The 19,702-nt window shown below is 32.3% G+C and overlaps 1 protein-coding gene across 1 annotated transcript in view; it reads left to right on the plus strand.

The window, feature by feature from the left end:
• The first annotated feature begins 2,923 nt into the window (after positions 1 to 2,923).
• The window catches only part of LOC108690186, a 55,072-nt gene continuing 38,293 nt past the window's right edge, over positions 2,924 to 19,702 (plus strand). Inside the window, exon 1 of the mRNA XM_018197361.1 lies at positions 2,924 to 3,118. Coding sequence (XP_018052850.1) covers positions 2,924 to 3,118 — 195 coding nt within the window. The remainder of the gene's footprint in view (positions 3,119 to 19,702) is intronic.

Here is a 19,702-nt window from a genome sequence, read left to right on the forward strand (position 1 = left end):
TATATATTGATGGTATGTAAGGAATGCCGAGAGCCGCTGTATCAAATATTGCAATCTATGTTCTATAATATTGCTCTATTTACAACATAATACAATGTGAAAGACATTTAACGCAACTGTGCAAAAATTATACTTTTTAGTGAAAAATAGTATATTTTAATATGGATTAAGCGAAATCTCGATAACGCAAACCGCTTAAATATGCGAGAAGAATTTCTTGCAACTTTCTTGGGAACAGCGTTGCGATAATTTCATCGAATCGCTGGAGGAATAGAATCGTGCTAAACGTCCGCGATTATCGATTGATGTTAAACAATCGTTGATCGCTCGTATTGCGAGATTCGAAAATTTGAAAGATACTGTGCGCGAATGTTTTGTGCAAGTGGGTGCCGGATATAGCGCTTCGATGGCGCGAGGTTGATACAGCGTTCGAAAGCCGTATTGACCCGTAATAAACTCTGAACCTCGCCAATTCCTCGAAGATGCAAGAGAGATAGTGCTGAAACGTATGCAAAGAAACATGATAATCAAGATAAACAGTGTTTTATGGTGAATTTGTATCGGGTGATAAAAGTGTGCGAATAAAAGTATGAGCACGAGAAACTATGAACTCTTCCGTTCGTTTGTTTTGTAAGAATGGTACGCGTCGCGCGTGGTCGAGCCTATCCTGACATCGCTGGAGGAATTCCAGGAATACGATAGCAGATGGACACTATCTTGAATTTAACTGTAAACGTAAACAAGTACAATCCGTTGCATGCGGAATGTCGCATTGAACTCTCGCGAGAAATTAAAATGAAAAGAGCGGTGATCAACGTGCGATCCATGGGCAATGCATGTTTTGCCGCTCTACATCCAACTAAAAAGCATACGGAGCGAGAGTCATCATATCCGCATTATTCTACAGTGCTAAATCTCACAGGAATCCAGTTTCTAATGATATTGAATCAAATTAAAAGATTTGAAAGTCTCAATCCATCAATGTTTACTTTATCGAGGAGCAAAAAGAAATTTTTCCCTTATGGCTCACCGAAAGAGGTAAACACGTCAATCTCTTGTATAGGATCAATGCAACGATAATACAGGACATTTTGCATGGATCAAGTTTTATCTCGCCTTGAGATCACAAATTACAGCAACGAAGAATAGAATATATTTCTATGATAGATTCGTATACATTTAAAAAAGAAAAAAATTATAAATATTTTCAGCAACACTTTTTTTTTAACAATAATAAAAATTTGTATTATTTTCCAATGCCTGCACTATTTATATACAAGTACGAAATTGAAGATCCACGTAATAGACTGTGGAAATTTAACACCTGCGCGATTTGGCTGCCCAGTGAGGACAACAAATGATTGAGCTTCAGCATCTACTGCAGAAAGGAACGCGTCCCATTTGTATATGCCGAGTTGGAATGCATACTGGAAAGAATGGAAAAGAAAAATATGGAAACATTAAGCAGCACGTACCAACATCAGGTTTTCAGTATAACGTACTATGTTCATTGCTCGTACGATGATTCGCTGTCGAAGTATCGGTTTCGTCGTGATAACGATTGCATAGCATAGTTCGCCGAGGAATTAAAAAATTTAGCATATAATGTCAAAACTATCTTAGCTAACCTTTCCATGATTTTACAAGAGACGATTGGATAAAATTTAACTACATATTATCATGTGTGTGAGAAGCTGTTCGCAAAAGATAACATACGGGTACGCAATCATTACCATCTCATCGGGCGATATAGAAATCTCGCGCATTTAAATTGCAAACTTAAATTACAAAGATTCACATTGCATAATTTTTCATAATTTATCGGGATACAACGCACATTTCATCATAAAAGAAATAGCCACAGCTTACGAAGGATGTGTAGATTTATTATCGATAACGAAAGAAAAATACATATCATTTACGAAACATGCCAATAGCACTATAGATAAAAATGATCAAAAGAAAATTTGTATAACATTACGTTTTATTGATTCATTTAAATTTCTTGTATCAAGTTTAGAAAAATTAGCGTTGTATCTCGATAAAAATAAATTACGGATAATGCAACGTGAATTTTTTAATTTATCTGCAAAAAATTTCGATTATTAACGTGAAAGGTATATTTTCGTACGAATATGTTGAATGCGTCGAAAAGTTGGAGGAAGCTGAGTTATCATCACGCGAAACTTTTTATAGTTCGTTGACAGGTGGTACCGTATCCGAAAGCGACTATGCACACGTCGTGAATATGGCGATTCTTCGAATATAGCGATCTGTACTTAAGAACAGATGTATTGTTGACTGATATATTTGAGAATTTTCGGGATAGTTGCATCACGAGTCTTGCAACTCGTGATGCAACTATTATACTCGATCCTGCGTATTATTACCCCGGATTTTATGTGGGACGCGATATTGAAACATACTCGCGTCAATTTCGAACTTCTTACCGATGTTGACATAGTTCTATTCATTGAACGTGGTATACATGGCGGTCTGAGTCAATGTTCAAACATATGCGTAGGCCAATAACAAGTACATGTAATCGTACGATCCATCGAAACCATCGACATAACTGATGTATTATGATGTCAATAACCTGTATAGTTGTCAACCATTGCCATACGCTGGATTTTCGTTGGATCGACAACGTAGACAATTTTGATGTTATGAATGTCACATTAGATTCACCAATAGATTCTCAAGGTTAACTTGGAGTATCTGCAACATGTCCATGATCGCACTCCATTCTACCGTTTTGTTCGCGCGAGAAATCACTCGGCAAGCGAGAGGAGAAGCTTCTCGCAACATTGTATAATAAAAAACGTTACGTCTTATCTCCATGATTTCGCGAGTATATCGAACTTAATACAAATTTTAAAACTTTAGCAATGATGAGTTCGAGAAAAACTTATTCAAATTAATGAACAACGCGATTTTCGGCAAGACCATGGAGAATGTGCATAACCATTTTAATGTGCAACTCGTAATGCGTTGGGATGGAAGATACAGTATAGAGACAATGATCACAAAACCAAATTTTCACAGTAGAAGCGTTTTTTCCGAGAACATGGTCGTGATAGAAATGCGGAAAGTGAAGTTTGACAAACCGATATACGTGGGTATGTGCATCCTCGATATCTAAAAACATGTTTATACGAATTCTCCACGAATACATATTATCGCTCTTTCATGAAAAATGTAAAATTATATATATCGATAGTCTTATTTATCACATCGAGTGCGACGATGTCTATGCGACTGTTATGAAACGCGATATCAATAGATTCGATTACGCGATCGACAATTACAACATTCCGCTAGTAAATAAAAAAGTTCCTGATTTAATGAAAGATGAAAACAATGCGATTATGACCGAATTCGTCGGGCTTAGAGCGAAAATGTATGCCTTGCGCGTCGATGGTAAAAAAGAAAGTGCTAAGAAAGTAAAGAGCAACGTTGTAGCGGGATCCATAACTTCAATGATTGTATGCAGTGTCTCACTGACACAAATGACGTATAGGCAGTAGTGCATGAGATCGAAATTGCATGAAGTACACCATATCCGAAACGAAAATCACTCTGAGTCCATACGATAAGTGGTACATTGTTCCAGATTCTATCGACGCTGCCATGGGGATATTATAAAATATTATTATAAAAAAATTCATTTCTTTTTTTGTATTTATGTATTCTTTTATTAATAAAAACATACTTATGATGTATAATATATTTAATATGTATATTATGTATATTATGTTTAGTACGTATAATGTGTATATTATGTATGTATTTGTACGTATGTATATACATATTACAATATTGAAAAAAAACTACATCGAGAGCGGATGTATTTATAGTAGCGCGCAAAACGAAATCGCTCAGTATTCAAAATGTTTCTTATCGTCAGACAACTGTGATGTACATAGTTGATGTACATAATTTAACGGCTAAAGAGTTAAAATATATGCCGAATGTTATTTTACTACGAGAATTTAATTACATAGATCAACTATGGGACCGATTACCCGATCATATAAAGGCTGATTCAGAGGTTCAGCAACAGCGATGCTTGAAATATTATAATTTGCTCTGTTATCAATTGCATATTGATGGTCCAGCGCCATTTATAAAAAAACTGTAGCAAACAAATAACAACAATAACAACAACAACAAGAGGCTGCGATTTTTTAAATGCACTTCCGATCGAGTTGCATATCCCCAGATATCAATTTTGTGATCCAGGTTTGCATTTAGAAAAGCGATTGGCGATCGACGCATTAATCCGTTGGACGCGGCGTGTCGCGAACACGACATAGCTTACCATATTCGCAGAGCAAAGATCTCATGACACGAAGTTGACAAAATATTCGCTGAGGAGGCGCGAAAACGAATTACCGCGAAAGATTCGACTCTTGGAGAAAGAATTGCTACCACAGTTGTTGGGCGGCTATAAAAGCTAAAACGAAAATTGATATGGACATGAAAACGAAGAAGAAAAAGGCGACGAAAAAACGAATATTAACGGTGGCATAATGCGGTGGTATTACTTACCTATTCTACCGCTATTGGAAATCTTCGGCTCGTTGGTCTGCGACACGACAAGAGTCACAAAAGCTATAAACGATAATAAAGTCATGCAACGTCAGTTGGAAAAATTGAAACGTCATAATCGCGTCATGAAAAGTCATGGAGTTTATCTCGCTCCATGCGAATGTGGAGCATTACAACGGAAAAAATAAAAAAGATTAAAAAAAAACGCTAAACAGCCGAAGGGTGTAACTACAATTGTGTCTACAGTTTTTACAGACGATTGACGATCAATTTAAGAATTGACATTGCACTTTTTCAACTCAGTATTCATTTAAATATGTCACTGACATTTACGCTCACCAGTAAGATTAGTCCTCGCGGCCTGTTATTTTCTGGCCGTAGATTTGAGCAATGGCGATTACGAGCTCGGTTTGATGGACTTTGAAACCTACCATACGATATCTAATGTAAATTCATTGAATAATAAGTTTTACTTTGATAAAGAAATTGTCATTCCTGAAGGATCATACGAAATATATGACATAAATAAGTTTCTAAGACGTGCAAATTTTATCCTAATGATGTTGTGACAGAGAAAACGCTTCGCAAAGAGGATGAACAATACCCATTGACTATTCATGCCAATAACAATGCAATGAAGAGTGAGCATTTATCAAGTCAATTTCACCAAATCTCACAATATTGGATCGCTGTTGGAATTTTCATCGAATCGTGCTGGAGTCATCACAGTTGCACGAATCAGACATACCTATCATCATATAAATATCATCAAATGTAAATATTATTCGCATTGAATGCTCGTGATCATGAGTGCATACAGCAATGATAAGTCCGTTTACATGATACATGAATTTTCACCAAGCGGATCACTAGGATCTAAGATATCGGAAAGACCATACAGATCATTTAACTTCTGTTCATTATACGTTATGGATCTGACGATTCGCGTTGTGGATCAAGACGGACGATTGCTCGATTTTCGCGGAGAAGAAATCATCATTAGATTGCATGTACGGAAGCGACAGCGATAAAGAAATACAACAACGGTAACATGAGATGCTTGTTTTGAACGAGCAAATGAGACAGAGGACATAATTTTTGCCAGAGAGACGACAGCGAAATCAAAAATATTCGAGCGTCCAATAAAAAGAAACTCACTGCGTCGTTAAATTTTTACAATCATTGGGCTTTGTTGTACGAAATATCTGAGATGGTTAATATCTTGAATATTGGAGGCGAACCAATCTTTGACGATCGCATCGTCAAGTTCGAATTTCACATTTACAATCCGTACGTCACATTTGGACATAGCGACGAGATATGGATACCCATACAACAGCAGGATTTATACACGCTACCGTGTGAAAATGTTCTCTGCGTCGAAAATAGATTGACATCAAAGGAAAGAGATCAATAAAAACAGCTAATAATTGGAAATAATTGCATGACGTTCATGTTTGATGAAATTCGATATGAACTCAATGGTATGGAGATTGATTGCAGCAGAAACGATAACTAGTCTTATGAAGAGTTATGCAACGTTTTCTAATGAAATCGCATATAATATGCATAATACTGAATTTATCAACTGTAGTGATACCGCGAAAAGTCTAATGATAGACGATAGATATTTTAATTTTTGTGTACCACTCAGCATATTAGGTGTACAACTTTGCTTCCGCCGTTTTCCTATAGATGGCTTTAGTGGTAAGTGGTGGTCGAAATGAATAGATCATAGACGTCATACAATAAACTTGGGCATCTGTCAACATAACCCCATAGAAACATTAGTCGATTTGTGTCTGCATCATAAAGTTATTCTCGATTGAAAATGTCAGTTTACGAGCCAAATTCTCGTCATTTGCGGGAGGTTTTAATTTTTTGCTTCAATATGAAAAAATTTGCGGCTGAGGCTCATCGAATGCTCTCAAATACTTATGGTGAGGCCGCTATTAGTGAAAGAACGTGTGATTTCAACGCTTCAAGAACGGTGATTTTGACGTCCAAGATCATGCTCTGTATTTGGTGGGACCAGCTCGGCGTAGTGTATTATGAACTGTTAAAACCGACTGAAACAATCACAGGCGATCGGTATCGAACGCAATTGATGCGTTTGAGCCGAGCATTGAAAGACAAACGGTCGCAATACAACGAGAGACACGATAAAGTGATTTTGCAGCATGACAATGCTCGACCCCATGTTGCGAAAGTGGTCAAGACATACTTGGAAACGTTGAAATGTGAAGTCCTACCCCACCCGCCGTATTCTCCAGACGTTGCTCCCTCTGACTATCATTTGTTTCGATCAATGGCACACGGCCTGGCTGATTTCCGGTCTTATGAAGAAGTAAAAAATTGGATTGATTCATGGATAGCCTCAAAAGATGACCAGTATTTTCGATGCGGGATTCGTACGCTACCCGAAAGATGGGAGAAAGTAGTGGCCAGCGATGAACAATACTTTGAATCATAAATGTATAACCAGTTTTTTACAATAAAGCCTCGAATTTCGGGAAAAAACGGCGGAAGCAAAGTTGTACACTTAATATTATTGGACTTTTGCGAGGATTACAAATGTGTGATAATTAACGCTTATCACGAATTAATTTTGATACGAACAACGGTAACAATTACATAGTGGGAAATCCAGCTACAAAGCCGACGCTTAAATTATTCATAGTGGCGAATACCTCATGTTGCGTTGAAGTTAATAAACTATCTATGCTGCGTGCTTTAGAGAGTAGACGATATCTGAGTTTCCGTTCGTGGGATTTGTATGAGTACTCCCTATTACCGAGTACAATGAAACATTCCTGGACCATCTGCGACTCAGCTGGAAAAATCACGATACGTTATCTTTGGTCTACAGACTGATAAAAAAAATATCACATGACAGCACATAAAATTTACTTCGACACTTGTAAATTAACCAATATGAAACTTTATCTAAACTCTGAATTTTATTTGAATCTAGACTTTGACAACGCAGAGCCACTATTTTGTATGATATTTACGTTTTTGTTTTTTATGTCTTATTATCAAATTCTTTTGAAAGAAAAGAATCATCATTCCAATTATATATATTTTTTTAAAGTTTTACTCTAGTAATCACTAATTGCTCGCGACAAAACAAGTTCGTTAAGAGTGGCACTGTGGATGTATGATTAGAATTTGAATTCAAAGAGAATGTACCCGCGAATACAACCGCCTACTGCCTTATCATACCGACTATGATTGAACATAGTCCAATGTCAAATGTAGTACGCAAGATTACGTAAATTATCATCACCAAAAAAATACCCTCCCTCTCTTTTTAATATATGAGATAAAATCCAAGATTTTTTGTGGTCAAGTCTCAAAGAGTCGTTCATCATATACCAACTATATCAATGTTTGTACATCTGCAAGGATTTATCGTTGGAAAGAAATTTGTCTTGAAGGAAGTTGTATTAAAAGATATTGATAAAAAAAGAATATTATTATAATTAGTGTTACTGATTTATATTATTAAAAATTCTTAAAAATTATTATTATTAGAATATTATTATAATTAGTTTCTAAGTTGTATTAAAAATCGTAAATATCATATCTATTTAATAAAATCGTGTGCAAAAGAAAAGAAAAAAGAGTGCAACGGGAAGAAGAGAAAGTGCAAATAATAAATATAGAATTGCAACGACTGGAAGAGAGAACTGCATCCTACAATGAATAAGACCGGGAGAGAGGACATATAATAGTAAAGTTCAAAGAGAGAACGCAACGGGTGAAAGAGAGAAGGAACAAATTTCCTCTTCTCCTCTAACATAGACCTCGATGACGCGCTTCCTCCTCCCTCAAATCCAGCGTCTGTGACTTCACCCTCCCCAACCACGCGACACTAGAGCCATCTGCTGATTGCTGCATCCATGGGTTAGAATCCTTACTATTATCCTACTTATAAAACGATTTGTACGAAGGTAAACATATACACCCTCCAATTTTTCGACGCAATTAACGTACTCGTACAGAAATACTCCTTTACGTGTAAATAGATCGAAATCTTTCGGATTGAGATTAAGAAATTCTATATACCGTGTAATTTTCTTTATCGAGATACGACGCCAATTTTTCTAAACTTGATGCGAGAAATTTATGATTCGATAAATCGTAATTTTATATAAGTTTTCTTTTGATCATTTTTGTCTGTAGTATCGCTATCGACAATGTGTTTCGTAAACGAAAAATATTTTTCTTTAGTTATGGGAAATAGTTCTGTACGTCCTTTATAAGATAGCTATATCCTTGATAATAAAATGTCATAATCCAATAAATTATAGGAATGCAATATGAATCTTTATAATTCAAAAAATTATGGGAATGCAATATGAATCTTTATAATTCAAATTACAATTTGATGTGCGGGCCTCTGTATTGCCCGATCAAGTGGCAATCATCGCGTACCCGTGTATCGTTAGACGCGAAAGGTTTTTGGCATATATGACACTATTAAAATTTTGTCAATCATCTCGCATAAAATCTGCCATGGAAACATTAGCAGATAGGATAGTATTTACATTATGCTAAATTGCGCTAAATTTCTGAGTTCCTCGATAAACACGATCGTTACCGTAACGAAAACGATATATCGACAGTTACCATATGAACAATGCACGTAATACCAGATGTTAAACACGTGATGTTGATACCATATGTTGACATACTTAGGTCTCTCTCCGTCTTTTCTAAGAGGCATTCCAGGTCAGTGTAGACCACGAATGCAGAGCCTTCCTGCAGAGATTGCTGAAACTCACTTGTCATCCTCGACAATCTGATGGCACAATTATTTAATTTTCCACACTGGACGTCTGTCGGTCAGACGCCTTGTGTGTTCGACTCATGACCTACTGTTACGAGTTCAGGTTTGCCGGCACCCCACATAGAGTTGACTTGTTCCGATGCGGCAGGAGGTAATCTAACTACTTGATTGTCTCAACAAGTCAATATCTAATACACTAATCCCACCTTCTATCTTTATCCTCCCAAAGCGTGCGTTTGGATGAGATGCAGATGAGCAGGCCTCCTCGTGATTCCCCGTGGGCGCGAGGACTCGAGGCGTGTCGCGGCGATACTGCTTACCACTGTAGAAACGTCCTGCAGGCGCTGCTGGGTTTTTACATTGTCCTTTTCGGGGCGGCTTCGCTAGATTTTGTATATAATAGTCTGTCGCATATACCTTTGTGGGTGAGGTGGCATGTTCGCCCCGTTCTCGGAACCGACTTACATTATGTTTAATTTTTCACAGTCTACTATGTGATATACTCACGAGCGTGGCGTAACTTCGCGTTCGCAGCTCTCTCGACTCGGCAGAATTCCCGTCTTTATAACAAACCTTCGTTTGATCTCACCGAAGATGCGACAGAAACTGTGTCCTTATACGGCCTCTCTTGAGGATCATGCAAGATCTCGAAAACGATTGGGCGCCAGACACGAACGAACGTGCCACTCTTTATCGAAATTATCGGGAGATTCTACACGATTTTCTACAGAACTGTGAACATCGACAGCTCTCGTAACTAGCCGCTCAGCCTCGGAAATGGCAGAAGAGACGGTTCATGGTCGAGGATAAAGGATCGTGTGGAGAAGCGAATAAGCGACGGCAATAAATTACGTAAAAAATATTACTTATACTTCCTACTGTAATCATTCTTAATTTCGTGCTGAGTTTAAGTTTATTAATATTTGAGGAGATAATATGAAAATAATAGCTAGTATTTATTAACATACTTAGGAAATGATAATGACAAAACGATTCCTCAGTCCTCAGTCTTGAGAGATCATCCGACTGTGACGGGCGTGTTTCGTCTCATTGCAATCTGAGTTGCGTGTTTTATTTTTGAGCATGTGTGACTGGCTTTGACTGTGATATAATTCTTATTCCTGTAATTTTTTTTTTAAGGAAAAATTAAATTGTTATTTATGTAAATATGATCAAATATATCATTGCTACACGAAAAGAAATATTTGATTGAATTGGAATTGTGGCGGAGAACGAATGATTCAGAATTTTAGTTAAGTTTACTAGATTTTTGGTTAAATTTAGATTGATAGAAGATGAGATTCTGATTATTTCAAACAGAATTCTGGTAGATTGAGAATTGGTTATTTCAACTACAATAGAATTCTGGTAGATTTAACCAGAAAATCTAGTAAACTTAATTAGAATTCTGGATCGTTCAATTTTCATCATAATTTCAGTTAATTCAATCAAATCTGTTTTTTTCCGTATAATATTGTCAAATATTTAGTGCAAATAATTACTTTTACAATTATTTTCTTTTTAATTTTTGTAACATGTATAGTAAATTTGACCAATTAAATTTATAGTTAGAAGTACAGTCAAATGTGCTATTAACATAATTACATTCATTATTTGAACATGACTGTAGATTTTTCCATTTTTAAAAATATATTTTTTAGTTATATATTGTTATCACATGTAAATAGTAAGCGAATGTTGAAAAAATAGTTAGAGTAATTCCGGTATATATACGCCTATTAAAAACTTAATTTATTAAGTATTATTTACTAAGTATTATTTACTGTTTAAAGTAAACGAACTATATCTGTAAAAACTTTGTACTGTCTACTATTATGAAAAAAATATTAGAAATCTGAAATATTTATATTTCAGATTTCTAATATTTTTATATTTCGTATTAAAAAATAAATTTTTTTAGTTACCCTTGCATTTTTGCAGTATATGCCATAGGAGTGGGATATATGGTTACTCATAGGGGGAGGGGAGGTATGTATGGCTCATGAAAAATTTACAAATAATGCATGTAAATAAGACATAAAATGACACAATAATAACTTTATAAAATGTATTTATAAAATTTTATTAAGGAATAAGAATATGTATATGAAGTAATAAATAATAATTACAATCTTCCCATATGTATTACAAGCAGTGTTGGAATGTATCTAGATACAGTATCTAAATACTTTAGCTGTACCTAGATACTTAGCTGTATGTAAGTGCATTACTTAGATCTTTATAGGAGATATCTGTATCCGTATCTAATTATTTTTGGATACGGTATCTTTTAAGTTTTAGATACAAGGTACTTATACATTTTATTTTATGTTATATTAGAAACTTAATTTTTGATTACTATATCTACTATAAATCATCTTTACTATACTATACTATACTATAAATCATCAAAAGTACTTCAATGTTGTGAAGAAAAAAAAATTTTTTTTATTTAACAATTGTTAACAAAAATTTTTTTTTAATTAAAAAAAAATTTTTTTCTTCACAACATTGAGATACTCTTGAAACCGTACAACTGTACGAAAATTACAAAAAAAATTTTTTTCCATCTTTTATACTTCCAACAATATTTATCTTCAAAAGAAAAATACCATTTTTTTTCAAAGGGGGTGTTTCATCTCTTAAACATGATTTAGAGCACGTATAAAAAAATACGTGTCTCTTAGATTCGTGTTTAACAAAATATATTTCATATATTTCATAGAGAATCAAATTTTCGGACAATTGTGAAACTTCTTGTGAGTCGAAAAATTCTTTACTATTGTGCAATTTTTGCAATACTTTAAGAGATATTAATTTCGAAATATCACTTAATAAGCACATTAGAGATGTTATCACCGCACGGATTATTACTAGTATACGCCCATTGGTCGCGATCGCAAGTTGCGCGGGGAGTAGTGACTGTTTGATAGGCGCACTGCTTGAGTTATGGCGCTATCAAGCGTGATAATCGACTGCAACCGATAGGCGCAGTCTTGACGGTAGTCCGTACAGATATGTGCTTATTTGGTGATCTTTAGAAATTAATAAAGTATTGCAAAAATTGCAAAATGATAAAGAACTTTTCGACTTAGTTTTCCGTTCTACACTGATAATGAGATAAGGATTTTGTTAATTTAACACTAAAAAAGGTGTTGTTAATTTAACAAGTCACTAGTACTTTTAATAAGTAATCAATAAACATGTGATAACAAAATTGATTTGTTATGATTGCTATTAACCAACTACTACTAATTATTAGTAACTAATTATTAGTAATAGAAGCAAACTAGTTGGATAGTCTTTAGGATCGTTTATCATAGAAATCATAAGGTTTGTTCTTTCCACTCTATCAAGCGCATTAAAATGAGTAAGAGTTATATGGTAAGAGCATATGATAAAAGTATTGGAACGTATTGGAATATGCGACGCGAACAAATCTATAGATGATCCTGAAGTCTTAAATCGAGGGAAACTGAGCAGTCACAGGCAAATATAAAGAGAATACTTGATTAGAATTAGTCAATTTCTTATGATTTGAGATCCTACGATCGTCTACGACTTCTATGTATACAGGGTATCCCGCGAGACTTCTCCAACCGCCCACAGGAAGGGAGATGGGATTGAAACAAACATAAAAATTCTTTATTGTTTAGCGATAGTAATAATAATAATCGAGATATTAATGTTTGCAATTGTACTAATGAGAACGCATTGATAGAAACGCTTCGGCCGAAGTATAGTTAAGCAACGCTTCCTTTCTTACCTCTCCAACCCGCTACCGGCGCAGCCTATGTTTGAAAAAGTGGGGCCGGGCTATACTTCGAGCGGCCGGAGCGTTTCTATCGGCGCGTTCTCATTAGTACAATTGCAAACATTAATATCTCGATTATTATTACAAATATTGCTAAATGATAAAAGACTTTTATGTTTATTTCGATTCTATCTTCCTTTCTGTGGACGGTTGGAGAAGTCTCGCGGGACCCTGTATGAGCTTTTTATTTGCTAGCGATACTATTATTTATTACATTGACGAATGAGAAATAATTAATTTGTAATAGTAATTAATTTGTAATAGTAACTAATCGATTGTTTTCTTATCAAATATTACATTTGTTTTCCCTTGATTTATTCCTATAACAAAATCATTTCTCTCAATGTATCCGTTCATGAGAAGTAATCTTGTAGATTGGAAACCTCTTGAGGAGGATAAGAATGCAGCTTGTTGTTTTCGATTTAAATTTTCATTATCAAGACATTCTTTTATGTATTAAAATAAACAAATAAAATGTAACATTTTTGCTGCTTATATCTTTTCTTCTTTTTGTTTTCTTTATTTTTTCCTATTTGTCCATTTTTCTTTTTTTTTTTTTTTAAGTACTTAAAAAGTACCTAAATTTTCGGATACTTTTTTCTTATATTTGTATCTATTGTATATCTATCTGTATCTATACTTAAGTAATTATAAAAAATGTATCTGCATTTATACTTAAATACATTTTCTACGTAATACCTATACCTATATATCTTTCTAGATATCTTTCAAACAGTATCTGTTCCAACATTGATTACAAGTGTTATGACATGAAATATATATTTCATGTAATGCGTTTATAGCATTTAGTGCACTGAATTCAATCTGCGTACTTTGTATGCTTTGAGCTTAAATCCCGCCCGCTAAAAATACCGTATATCCCAAACAGATGGAATGTACAAGACAACAAACTAACCAAAGAATACAAGAGCAAAATATTTGTATTTTGTTATATAACAAAAGTTGTGGTCTACACTCACGAAATAACCACAAAGTCTTTTGCACGTAATCATTTATGTAGATTATAATTTATGATGATACTATTTAACATAGTGACAAATTCAACGATATTCACAATAATTTCATTAATATTAACAATAAAAAACTGAAATTGTAACACTATACTAACATAAAGGCAGAGTAGTTGCGAAAATTATCCCCCCTCCTTCTATTTTTCTGACTTCTGTGGTAAATCCTAGCACGGCGTATTTGCCGGAGTTACCTTATATATTTATAATATACAATATATATAATTATAATTATAATATATAATTATAATTGCAATATATATAATTATTATTACATAAAAATGTTTATGTTAAATGTTATTTTATTTACTATACGTTTCATATTTTACTATATTAATATTTTAAATTATCATAATTTATAGTATATAATAACTATAAAAATGCTCCTAACCATAATTATTTTACCATGCAATTATAGTCACGATATATTTTTCTCTCAGTGTCTTGTTGCACATGCGTTTCGACTTTCCACGCGAAGCGTGACTCTTACCCCCTCTCCCCCCCCTCCCTCTTGGAGGCACATGACTTCCACACGACTTCCACGCGATTCTAACCTTCCTCTTCCCCTTGAAGGCATACACTTTCCTCGTAAAACGATTTTGATTGCTATATTTTTTGTTATTTTTCAATTATTAATATTGGATAGAACAAGAAACTGGTATGCTTAATGGTCGTGATGTGATAGTGAAAGTCGACGAAGCGAAAGTTGGTCGGAGAAAGTAATCGTGGATAATTGATGGACAATTTTAGTGCAAACGTAGTAAATCTTTTTTTTATAGTTTCTATGAAAGATCGTACTACACAAACGCTAACGAGAATAATTCAGAAACGTATCAGATACTATAATATAATTTACAGTAATTTACAGTAATTCGTGGAAAGAACCTGTAAAAGAAATTAATTATGTACATCAGACCGTTAATTACTCTGTTAATTTTGCTGATCCTGAATCTGGTGTACATATGCAAAATATTAAGTGGTTATGACATGATATATATTCTACTTTACCACGATTTGATGTACGAGAGAGGACATCATGTGAAAATTATTTAGTAGAATTTATATTTAAAAAACGATATGATTACAATGAGAGAATTCTGCAATTTATTATGTTAATTTTGGCTTCTTTACTCATTAAATGATGTATCATCAAGTAATGAATAAAATGTAATACATTCATGTTGAAATGCGTATGTTGTGTTGAAAAAGGTCTTCTATTAATAAAAATATTTTTATTAATAATTTTTTAATGAATAACAAGCGACGGAAAAGATCAATGACCTTGATCTTCTTAAAGATCAAAGGAAATTATTTGGCTGTGTAAAGGGAAAGTTTTATTTTAATTAATTCTTGTTCGAGTCATATAAGATCTCATAAAAAAACTCTTTAAGTAAAAACATCTTTCAAGATTTTAAGAGATTTCAGAAATTCAAATAAAGTCTGTAAATAATTTATAAGAAAATTTATATAACAGGGAATTTTTTATATCTCAGCGGATTGATATCTAATATCATATAATCGTAACAGTTTTATTAAACTTTAATTATTAGAGTTTTTAAATTTTTAATTCAATAAACAGGCAAATGAGAATAAACTGTGTGGTTAAAGATGTGCTATAATAAATTATTTATTTTCTGTAAGTCAAATGTATAATATAAACAATAATTTTCCATTTTCGGATGTTTCGACTGACTTCCCGTCATTTTCAACGAATTAATAATAGACGTAAATATAACACTAGGTTTTAAACAATTTCATTCTGATAATTCTTTAATGACTGCTTCTTAATGAACGAGTTTCCTGTTGGAGAAATACGTTAATATGGTCCAAATGATTCAGTGAACGCAAATACAACCCAAGAGGAAAATTATAGAATTTTAATAAATAATGTCAAATGTTAAAAATATTGTTATTGTTATTCATTATAAGTAACTTGTCAGATTGAATAGATACATAACGTATAAATACATGTAAAAACTTATAAGGTCATATAAAAACATAAAACATCTTAAATGTGTCAATTTCATGTATAAGTCTTCTGATCTTACACGACAACTAATTCCTATGAGTTCTTGCGAGATATTATAAAATCATAATATCCTACATTTTTTAAAACATATATTATGCTATTATAAAACATGTAAAAACTTATTAGATTATATAATAGCATATAAAAACTTGATATTACGATAACTGAAACTCCTCAAAATGAAAGTGATTTTGAGAAGCATTTGTAGGCAGGAATATGAGAAAAATAATTTAAAAATTCTCTAAGCAACAGATATCAAAATAACTAACAATTAAACGGAATGACAAAAAAGACTTCGCGGTAATTATTCAGATTATCAGATCAGGGACACTCCGCTAATGACCTTGACATATGTTGTCAAGGTTATGATTCTGAGTGACTTCTGACAGGTTTTAGGTGGCAATCATTTTTTGTTAAAAAGTTATTAACAAAAAAATTTTTTTAAATAATGTTTTATTTCTATTACATTTTTCACGCGAAGCGACTCTCACTCTCCCCCTTCTTCTCCCCTGCAAAGGGGCGCACGACTTTCAGCAAAATTTTAAAGCACGAAATACTTGTGTTATATTATATGTTATATAGTTATACAATTATATAATAAATGTATTAATTTTTTGACGAAGGACGACCACATAAAAAAATATACTTATGTGTATATAATAACCCTTATGTGTATATATTAACTCTAACCCAACCATGTATCATGGTTAAAAAAGTTATTAACAAAAAGTTTTAAAAACAACGTTTTATTTCTATTATATTTTTTAAAAATACTCAGAAATATTCGGAAAGTTTAATGGTATATAATATAACTATATAACACGAGTATTTCCTGCTTCAAAATATTTTGCTGAAAGTCGTGCTCCTCTTTGCAGGAGAGAGAGGGGGGAAGGGAGGGAAGAAGGGAATGAGAGTCGTTTCGGATGAAAAATGTAGTAAAAATAAAACTTTTTTAAAACTTATTTTTAAAACATTTTTGTTACAATAATAACTTTTTAACGAAGGACCGCCATCTAAAATTATTTTTTTCGTATTCCTGCTCACAAATGCTTCTCAAAATCATTTTCATTTTGAGGGGCCTTGGTTATCGTACTCGTGTCAAGAACTTTAATGTGCCAATTATATATGAAACTAATCTTATATATATAAAATTTCATGTAAGAATTTTCGGCAGAGTATTCAGAGATTCATTATGGAGTAGTTCTCGTTTTCTCAATTAAGTTTTTCACTAACTTCATTAAGTGCATTGTAATTTAAAGATTTTAAGAAATAGAAACCGACCGAATTAATGTAAACATAATATAGTAGAGAGCGCCTAAGGAAAATTGGAAATTATGAATAATATAATATTCTAAGTTCTTAATTTAATTACTCTCAAATGTGACTGTGCGCCGAAATGTTCGGACATTTAAACACAATGAATCTGAAATGTCTAATTAAAAGGTGCTAATTTAAAGATTTTAATCATTTTTAATCATCCAGCTTTATAACGATGAGATCGTCTCTTCAATGGAAGAATTATCGCACAGTGATTACGACTGGAATAACGTCACTTATTGTAACAACTTATTTCTTCAATTACACTTACATGGATCGTCGTTAAGAATCTCTATTTTGATAAAGAAGGCTAGAATACTAATGGGAACAAGTATAATTTATTCAACTTTACTATGTAACATAAAATTTTTTAAAGCTAATTATGTTACTGTGCCAATTCCCAATTGTCCATTTGTCATTTGTATTTTTTAAATTTGTCATCTCAGAAATTTTAATTGTTACCTTTAACATACTCGAATATATAAATGTACTTTATATATAATATTGTAATATTCAAATTGTTTAAATATTCGAATTATATACGAAATATCAGAAAACTGACTGTATTTATAATAATTCAAATATACAATTATGCAGAAATGTATTAATATTAAGAAATGTAATAATATTGAAGATGCCATATTCGATCAATAGTTTTTCTAATAATATTTTTTATGAATTTATAGAATTTTCAGTTCAAGAAACTGCGCCAATTAATTATTTGTCTTGAAACACAGTCCTAGATTTAACATGGATGGAATAATAATCAGAGTTGGGCATTAATAATTTTTTATTTAGAATATTATTTAAATAAAATTTAATTTATTATTTGCGTTATTTATTTTTTATATTATTCGTATTATTCGTCATTGTATTATTGATCATAATTCGTATTATTTTTTATTCGCATTATTCGCTACTTATAAGAGAACACAACTAAGTAAATTTTTTCGATTTTAATATGTTGTTCTATGGACAAAAATAAGAGACACTTATTTTTTTATACATACTGAGTTGCACGTTAAGGGTGTAAAATCCTTCCTTAAAAAAAAATCAATTTTTTTCTTTCAGATTGAATATCGTCAAAACTGTAAGAGATAGAAAAAATTTACAGAATTGAATAGCATTAAGAGTATTTTAGAACTACAATAAAAAAATTTTTTCTTTATAAATAAATAATTTTATTATTAATAAATAATTTTAAAAAAATATTTTTTAATTCTAAAGTACTCTTAAAGCTATTCAATTTTCATTCTGAAAATTTTTTTCTATCTCTTTCAATGATAATCAATTTGAAAGAAAAAACCGATTTTTTTCAAGGGAAGATTTTACTCTTAACGTTCAGTACGTATAAAAAATACGTGTTTTTTTTGGTCATATTGTTTCATACCTAAAAAGTTTAAAGTACGATTACATTCCTTTTCAAAAGTAAATTGTAATTGTCGATTATGAAAACCATTGAGTGCACAACAGTATTTTGAATTTGATCTGAAGTTGTAGCTAAAACAAGCTAAAATAAGAAAAAGGCATTAATTTACAAAATGATGACGGAGATGTTAAATGATTCCTATATCTGTTAAAATTGGTTTCAAAATAAATATGTATTAAAGTTTTTGACCTTGTTATATTTAACATAAATAATATCATCGATGTATCTTTCGCATTTGTCTGTTAATGCTCGATATAACTTGCATCATTAATATTTTTTGTAAATCTATAATTGCTTTATTTCACTTAGCTTTTCACAATTCTTTTATCATATAATTGATTTCATCTTTTTATACAGATACATATTGTGATGCATTTAAATCAATTTTTAATTACACACTTAATTTTATAAACTGACTCTTCTCTTTCTCGCTGTCTCTGCAACGAAGAAATAGTCTTTGATATCTTTTAGTTTGATATTTATGCGACATAACTATATACTTTGTAAATTTTATTCTTAGAATTCATCCAACGTTTAAACATTATGTATTATATAATTATGTATTATAACTTAAGAAAATTTTTTTTCAATTGGCTAATGAAGATTTAGTATAGTCGAATAATATGATATCGAATATTATAATAATTTGTGATGTAATATAAAATTATATAATTATAATATTATACTATTTTAAATTAAATCTTCTTTTGCTCGTTTTTTGACTTATCTACTTTTT

Source organism: Atta colombica, unplaced genomic scaffold (assembly GCF_001594045.1).
Source record: "Atta colombica isolate Treedump-2 unplaced genomic scaffold, Acol1.0 scaffold3, whole genome shotgun sequence".
NCBI lineage: Eukaryota > Metazoa > Arthropoda > Insecta > Hymenoptera > Formicidae > Atta > Atta colombica.